The 8546-nt window shown below is 35.1% G+C and overlaps 1 protein-coding gene across 1 annotated transcript; it reads left to right on the top strand.

The window, feature by feature from the left end:
• The first annotated feature begins 3898 nt into the window (after positions 1–3898).
• On the top strand, positions 3899–5541 carry LOC110729510. The gene has a single exon (XM_021909245.1). It carries the CDS (start codon positions 3995–3997, stop codon positions 4925–4927), a length of 933 nt encoding a protein of 310 aa, XP_021764937.1. The 5' UTR covers positions 3899–3994; the 3' UTR covers positions 4928–5541.
• Positions 5542–8546: the final 3005 nt, after the last annotated feature.

The raw sequence follows: 8546 nt of genomic DNA, 5'->3' as shown, positions 1-8546 counted from the left end.
CACCGAATAGCCACTTCATCGCCCAACTCCCTCATCCTGGTATACTCGCTCAGAATCAACCCCAAACAGTGGTGTGACACACGACCGTGGAGAATCTTAAATATGAAATGGCCATACAACATGCCATGTCGTCGTCTGGAGTCCTCGAGATAGTTCTTGATGCCGTTCCTCTGAGTATCAATAGCCTTGTTTATTCTCTCGAACAGTGTATCCAGAGCAGCCGTGGAAGAATCAATCCAGTCCTTCAAAGCTCTATGAGCGCTCTCGACTCTGCATGTCGTAGTGTTCCCAAAATGAAGAACTTGGTTCGTCCAATATTTGACAAACTTGGTTCGTCAAAATGCGATCCATTCTACCATCCCGTTGAGATTTATGAGTTGCTACTACTAAACAAAAGCCTGATCTAATTGCAACCTGTTTTGCCCAATCAATCGCTTGTTGAGCATCTTCGAACAGGCCATCATGTACAAAAATCCCACTGTAATCATTTCCGTCTCCACCATAATCCTGTAACAATAACATATAACGTATAAATATAATTACATTAAAATTTCTAAATATCATTTTTATATTTAACGCATAATACATTTAAAAAACAAAATAATAACACACATTTCATTTCAAATTTATCAAACATAAATAAACAAACAAATTAAAAAATAATAAAAAAAAAAAAGAAAAACAAACAAAAATAAAAACAAACAAACAAATAAAAAATAAAACAAAAACAAAACCAAAAAAAAAAAAAAAAAAAAAAAAAAAGGGGATTAAATTAAAAAATAATAAAAAAAAAAATATATTCCCCTAGTGGCGCCTGGCCAGGACGCCGGAGCCACGGCCAGGGCGCCTGGTCAGGACGCCGGAGCCACGGCCGGGGCGCCTGGTCAGGACGCCGCCGCCATGGTGGCGGTGTCCTGGCCAGGCGCCCTGGCCGTGGCTCCGGCGTCCTGGCCACGCGCCACTACCATGGTCGAGGCTTCTCCACCAGGCGCCGTTACCACGGTGGCGGCGTCCTGGCTAGGCGCAACAACCACGGCATGGCCTTTTGGCTAGGCGCCAGCCACCATTTCGTCCTTACGATGCGTTACGAACCTCGTTTTCCGATGACGACGGCGATTCTCCGGTGATCCTCGGCGATCCGGTGCTGCTCCACATTTTTTTAGTGCGAAAAATTTATCTTCGGTTAAAATTATAAAAAGGGCAAATTTGTCAAAAAATTATAAAATGTGGGCTTTATGTAGAGATTTGCGGGCGATGAATAACAAGTCCCATACTCTAATGTATCTAGTCATACTTTCATGCTTACTTATGTTATAAATACTCTTGTATAATCATCAATATAATCAAGCTTTTTAACATTCTTTTTCTCATAACTTTATCACCCCCAAGACCCAAATATGTATTGCTAATTTTTTTTTTTTTCCTAGCCTCTCGGCTTGAGCATAGTCCGCGTAGAACATGACATGAAAAAAAAAAGGTTCAGTCTAGTTTTCTACTCTTGAATTTAGCATATCAAGAGTGATTCCTGTGATTGTATTGTTGTCTTAATTTTCAAAAAAGGTTCTTTGTTACTCTAATAATCTATAATTACTAGCTATCTTAGAGGAAGCAATTACATTATGGAATTCATCTTGTTTGGTCTAATACTGAAAACTAAAGTAATACAGTTGCCCACTTCTTAGCTAATCTTCGATTTACACTTTGTTTGGATAGAAAGAAATGAAAGGAAAAGAAGAGAAGAGAAGGGGAGGAGGAAAAATTCTTTTGTTTGGGTAAAGGATTGGGGGAAGGAAGGGAAGGAGATGGAGGAATCCATTTCCCCTCTCTCTTTAACAAGCATAATCCCTCCAAAATTGGAGAGTTTTGGAGGGAAAATAAAGTTCACCTCCCCCTCTCTTTCTTTTCCCTTCCCTTCCTCCTTTTCCCCTCCCCTTCCTTACCTTCCTTCTTTGCTATCCAAACAAAACGTTAGTGATTTTGATGGATAGGTTTGGTTGGAGGATGGTTATGAAAGCGTATAATTAACACAATAGCTTCATATATTTGTATGTAATATCCATGAATAAATTCTCCCTTCTACAACTTGTAATCATTTTTTAAAAATTATCGCACAAAAAATAGAATACAGAGTACAAAGCTAAACTAATATATTAAAAGACGTTCATAAAAACGTTGATGTGCCACGTAGTCCCTTATTTTTGTTGCGCCATGTCATTTTCCCAACATCTCATGACGCCACATCACGCAAGCAACCAACATTACTCCACATAAAAACATAAGGTTAAGGAGGATTGAACCCTCAACCTCTTATAAGAAAGATAACTATTCAACCATCTAAGCTAATTATCAATGATGTTATTAATATGTAAAAATCATTTATATAACTGCAAACTATAGGGTTCAATTATCAAAAAATAAAAATAAAAAAATACTCAAAGAATAATTCAATTTTAGTTTGACAGTGACAATTACAGTTTTGAAAAGCCTTTAAAAATTTTGTCGATTGCACGTCTACAACAGTAGAACATTAGTTTTATAAATTACTAATTGTGACAAAGTTGAGATATCAACTTCAATAAGACTACTTTCAGGTAACGAAAAAAAGAAAACGTCTCTTATTTGTCAAAATTGGTAATAAAAAATGAAAATAAATTTACTAAATTTAACACTTTAGAAAGTGAAATTTACATTATCATCATCAAATTTTAATTTCTTGATTAGTATCATCATAAATCTTTTATAACCTTTTGCTCTCTTGGAGTGTACGTACGCAAATAAACCCCTCGACAATCAATTTACATTAAATAAAAAAAATGACCTCTACATTATATTTTATGTAGCTTGATTGTCTAAAATCATTCAAATCCCTCACCAATTTGGAAATAAAAAGGAAAGGAGTGATATATAGTTTTCTCATAATGAATGATCAATACGAAGTACTTTGTAATTAAACAATTAATGAAACATGCGACAATTAAAAAAAAAAAACCTAATTAATGAAACATAAATAATAATTGTAGTTACTTGTAAAAAAAAATTGTAATTAAAAAAAGGGAAATTGTTCCATGTACTCCTGAGGTTTTAAAAAATGACCCCTGAAAATTTTCAAATGCACCATGTACCCCGAGGTTTGTAAAAAAAATGCACCAAATACCCTAATCCCATAACAAATGCACATATCATTGACTTATCAAACTAAAATTATGCCCACATACTGACTCACTTTAGTATTTTATATTTATGTAATAAAACCGCCTAAAAACATAAATTACATCAAAATTTGTACTCCGCGGATCATTCTAAATCCTAAACTTTTGGGTGTTAGAATTTGGTTTATTAATTAAGTTTATTTGATAATTAAATAGTTTAGCATTATAGTAGCATTAAACTGTAATAATTTACTGAATTTGATACTTATGGGGTCTCAATTTAACAAAATTAACATTTATTGTGAGTTTAAGGGTATTTGGTGCAAGTTTTTACTAACCTCAAAGGTATATGGTGCATTTAAAAGTTTTCAGGGATACATTGTACATTTTTAAAACCTTAGGGATACATGAAACAATTTTCTTAAAGAAAAACAGAAAAATTCAAATTAATCTCTGAGATAAAATCTGTAAATATATCTCTTCTCACAATATATATATATATTATAATAAAAATAAAATCATAAAGTGACACAAAAATCAATGCATGAAGTTGTGACTCTCCTACAGAGTAGATAAATTAAAATGTTAACCTGACTCCTTAAAAAAACAACCATGAACACCATAAAATTTACAAAACACAAGAAGTCAACATAGTTGAAATTCCCTCCAAAAATCATCACCAAACCCAAACACATCCACCTCACTCCGACCCCACAAAACATTACAATTTACAATTACATCACACCTTCTAATTTCCGCTTTATTACATTATTCTTTCCTTTCCTCCAAAAAAAAAAAACCCCACAAATAATTTCAAACTCTCTCTCTTTCTCTCTCATCAAAGAATGCCCCAAGTTGATCTCGCCTCAGTTTGCGCCGGCGTCGCACACGACCGCAAAGTCACCTGCGAAACCACAGCCGACGATTCCACGGCGGAGGAACCGATCCCACCACCGGATTACGCGCCGGAATCATTCTGGCTCTCCAAAGACGCCGAACTCGATTGGCTCGATCGCAACGCATTTCTCGACCGGAAAGATTCCGGCAAAGGTGGGCCCAACTCTAATTCCAGTAGCCTAAACCCGGTTCATGTTTCCGCCGGTTCACAGCGTTATTCGGCGAATTTGAAGTCAAAAGCGTCGTTAATCGCTCTTCCTAAACCGCAGAAACAGAATTACGCTGAAGTGAAAAACCGGCGACATTGTCGGCCGTCGAGCGTGCGGCTGTTTCCGAAACGGTCTGAACCGGTCGGGAAACCGGTGACGGAACCGGGTTCGCCGAAGGTTTCTTGTATGGGAAGGGTGAAGTCGAGGAAAGGGAGTAGAAGTGGGAAGAACCGGAAGAAGGTAATCGAACCGGGTTTGGTTAGGAATAAGAGTGTAAAGGAAAGGAAACCCGGGTTTTGGAAGAATTTCCGCTCTATCTTCCGGTCCAAAGGGGGTAATAAATTAGATGTACAACTTCAACGAGGAGATGATGAGGAATTTGTTGGAGTGACTAAGAGGAATAACTCCAACTCCAAGAAAAAACGCGGGTTTAATTCGAATAATTGCGACGGTTTGAGTGAAGCAGGATCGGTTCAACCGTCCGGTTTAGGGGGAATGAAGCGGTTTGCTTCGGGCCGGAAATCGGATAGTTGGGCCGGTGACGTGGAGGTTGACGGGGCGAAATCTGAGCCGTTGGATGGTGGTCCGATCTGGCGGCGGAGAGAGGTGGGCCCACCTGTAGAGGTAGATGTGGATCGTGATTGGCGGGCGGTGGGACCCATGTCTGTATGACGTGGGAGAAGGTTAGTGGGTCCCTTTTTGATAGGGTGACGTCAGGATTTATATATATACACGTCAAAATTTATGAGCTTCAAAAATTCGAGTGTTTTTATATTTTGTTGGGTCATTTTTGACATTGGTGTAATGGTGTGTGTCGTTGTTGTTTCAACTTCACGTCTGAGTTTTTATATATGTTCATACTTTAGGTTATAGGATTTTTCATATTTTTAGTGACATGGTTGAAGAATTTTGTTATATAGTTTGTATATACAATTTGTGATTTCTTCTTCTATATAGAGTTCATGATCTTTTTAATTTACTTTTTGATCAAAAATAGTTATCACGATAAATTAAGATGGATAACTGGAATTGTTGTAACTCAAGTACTCGACAACACTGAATGTTAGGACTTGGGAGTCTTAAGCGTGTGAATTTGAAATTCATGTAAACTTATCAATCTTGCTTTTTATAGATAAAACTTTAGACTTGGTTAATCATATATCGCATCAGTGGTGGTTTCAAAAAAAATTTCTTATGGGTTCGGAGTCAGTCAACATAGATAAAATAAAATAGCATAATCTATAATTTAAAACGTAATATATTGTAACTAATTATATGGGTGTACACATAAAAAAAAAAAAAAAAATTATACGAAGTACAAGTAATTAAATTTTCAAGTGTAAATATGCAGTGTATAATCATCTTCATTAACTGCAAGTAATTAAATTCTCAAATATAAATTTATGATCTTCAATTATATTAGCATCAGAGGTAAATCAGCCGCTGGGCTGTTGGGCGCAATGTTGTATACCTATCTCACTGTATTAATCTTAATTAATGTTTGAAAAAAAAAAATAAACTAACCAGATTTTTTTCGGATCCAGCTGAACCCATACTGGAACCGCCACTGTATCGCATTATCCATAATACATAGGCTCATACCGCTCATTATTGATAATACATAAGTTCTCTATATTTGTTAGCTCAAAAATTGGATAAACTTGTGATATCATGGAGTTCTACAGGTCCACATATAGCTTGTTAGAATGCATCAAGTATTTTGATCAATTTTTCCAACCTAATCTTTGCTCGATTAAGGTCGTGCTTGGTAGTAAGCGATTAGCTGTTAGTCATTGTTATTAGCTTTATTGGGTGCAATATTAGCTGACTTTACTAACTAATTGCATAAGATGTTTGGGTAAAAGTAGCTATCTAATGTGTATAAATCAGATAGGTTCAGAGGGACCAAATGCAGCGGGCAAACGACATTGCTAGGAACTGACGGTTTACGCTTTCTAATTATGTATAGTTCTTAGGGGTATTCTTATTTACTATTGTCAAAAAAAAAAAAAAAAAATCAGATAAATATTTGGCTTTGGTTATGACTTTTTCAAAAAAATTAAATGTTTGTTTTGCTCAAACGTTGACCATTTGGTGAACTAACTACTAACATCTCTCATGTACTACCAATTGATAAAATAAATATCTTAAGGGGTCGTTTGGTTCATTAGGAAAGGGAAAATTCTCATGAAATTTCAATTTGTAAGAATTAAATTTCTTTATCAATATTATGGGAATTCATCAAATGGGGGGGGGGGTTGGGTAAGTTAATTCCCATGTTTTGAGGGAAGTTAAAATTCCCATGAATTGTTATTGGCCCCATTTTTACCTTTTTGTGTCAACCAAACAACAAGTCCAAAATGAAATTTAAGGCAATTTTGAATGCCTATAAGAAATTAAGCCAACCAAACAACACCTAACAATTGCTCCGTGTTATTTAGTCAAATAAGTTTAGTGAATCAACTACTTCCTCCGTTAACATTTAGTTACAACATTTTGACCAAAGGATTATTGCAATTAAAAAGTAAAAAGGGGAAGGAGTATATTACAAATGATAGCTCACAATATTATCTTCACCATTATTTACAAACAAACTACTTCATATCATATTTAAGAATTTCAAATGTGCATTTCATATAATAATTTGGTACATTAGTCTAATGTTATATTACATTGACCCAATTTGGTGAGTTTTTAAGCATGCATATTTTCATTCATGTTTCTAAAAATAATTATGCTTTTTTTCTCACGGATAGACAGAATATTTAGGGCAAATTTGACATCTCCACCAATTTTTAATTGTTTGTGTAGACTATAATTATCTTTCATACGAGTATGAGTTTGAAATTAGTCATGTTAATTCCTAAAATTGACAAGAGTGACAGCAATAATATAAAGTAGAAGCCGAAACAACTAACTTTAATAATTTCTAAATTAAACTTGAATTGAAGGCGAAAAAAACATGAAAATTTAAACATTATTGTACTGTTAAAATACATGTGATTGATGTGAATATTACTAATCTTTCAGTGGCAAAGGAGGCTCTAGCCAAAGGTTTATGCTGAAGACAAATTTGTCATTTGTCTACATGTCAGTGACGTCACTATGTCAACAACCTTTGTGCAAGGGTATGTGAATATGTGATAATGTGAACAATTACTACTCCGCTTAACACAATTTTTTGTATGCGGTCTACTGTACTATGCGGCCAGCTTAGATTACGGGTCCAACATTTTTTAAGGCCAAAAAAAATAATGGGCCCCCATTTCTAATCCCGTTTTTCGTTTTTTTTTTTTATCTTTTTTGTTTTCCTCTTCTCACTCATTTTATTTCCCTTCTCATGCTTTCCTCTCTCCTACCTTCCATGAAGATGATTTCTCTCTCCTACCTTCTATGAGGATGATTTCACTTTTTTATCTTCTATGAGGATGATTGGTACAACATACAAACAAATTCATATAAGAAATTTACACAAAGAGCAAGTAATTTGAAAACCCCCAAATCGATTTTTGGGGTTTTTACGTGCGATTTTCGGCAAAATTTTCAAGCAACTCCGCAACAAAAGCATAAAAACGAGATTGTTGGGTTTCTGGGTTGATTTGGTGGAGTTGGGGTTGTTCGTCCTCGTTATCTTCTTCGGCACTATTGGAGTAGCTTTGAATGAGATCTATTGAAGAAGAAGATGAAGAAAAGGGATTACTTAGAAAATGGGTTAACTTTTGAGGGGTTACTGGTATTATTGGTTACTTGAAATTAGGGATAATTTATATTATGGATTACTTGAAATTAGGGGTTACTTTTGTTAAAAAAATATATATCAAAAAAAATAAATAGGGGTTACTTATAATATGGGTTACTTGTTTTTGTCTTCTATTTTGGGTATGTTATAAAATGGGTAACTTGAAATTAGAGGTTACTTAAAATTAGGGGGTTACTTATAATATGAGTTACTTGAAATTAGGGGTTACTACTTGAAATTATGGGTTACTTGAAATTAGGGGTAAATTAAGGGTTACTTGAAATTAGGGGTTACTTATAATAGGGGTTGCTTGAAACTGCGCATGAGTGTCAGACTCCTTTATGCACGTCAGACTTCGTTATTTTTACTAAGTTGGTAGTAGGCCACACAGTGTGGCTTGCTGCACCAAAAAGGTGATGTCCATTTAAACAATAGTTATTCTCACACGCTTCCAAACTTACAATATCCTCACAATTTTCGTGCTTTTACAAACCAATATACATACTCTATTAGAATCATGTGATTCGGAGATGTTTTTACATGCATCTGGAT

Source organism: Chenopodium quinoa, unplaced genomic scaffold, assembly GCF_001683475.1.
Source record: "Chenopodium quinoa cultivar QQ74 unplaced genomic scaffold, ASM168347v1, whole genome shotgun sequence".
NCBI classification, from domain to species: Eukaryota; Viridiplantae; Streptophyta; class Magnoliopsida; order Caryophyllales; family Amaranthaceae; genus Chenopodium; species Chenopodium quinoa.
Note: the sequence above shows the minus strand (reverse complement) of the source record. Positions and strands in the feature narration are given on the sequence as shown.

Coding starts and splice junctions, on each gene's coding strand:
- LOC110729510 (XM_021909245.1), top strand. CDS start 3,995: ATGCCCCAAGTTGATCTCGCCTCAGTTTGCGCCGGCGTCGCACACGAC.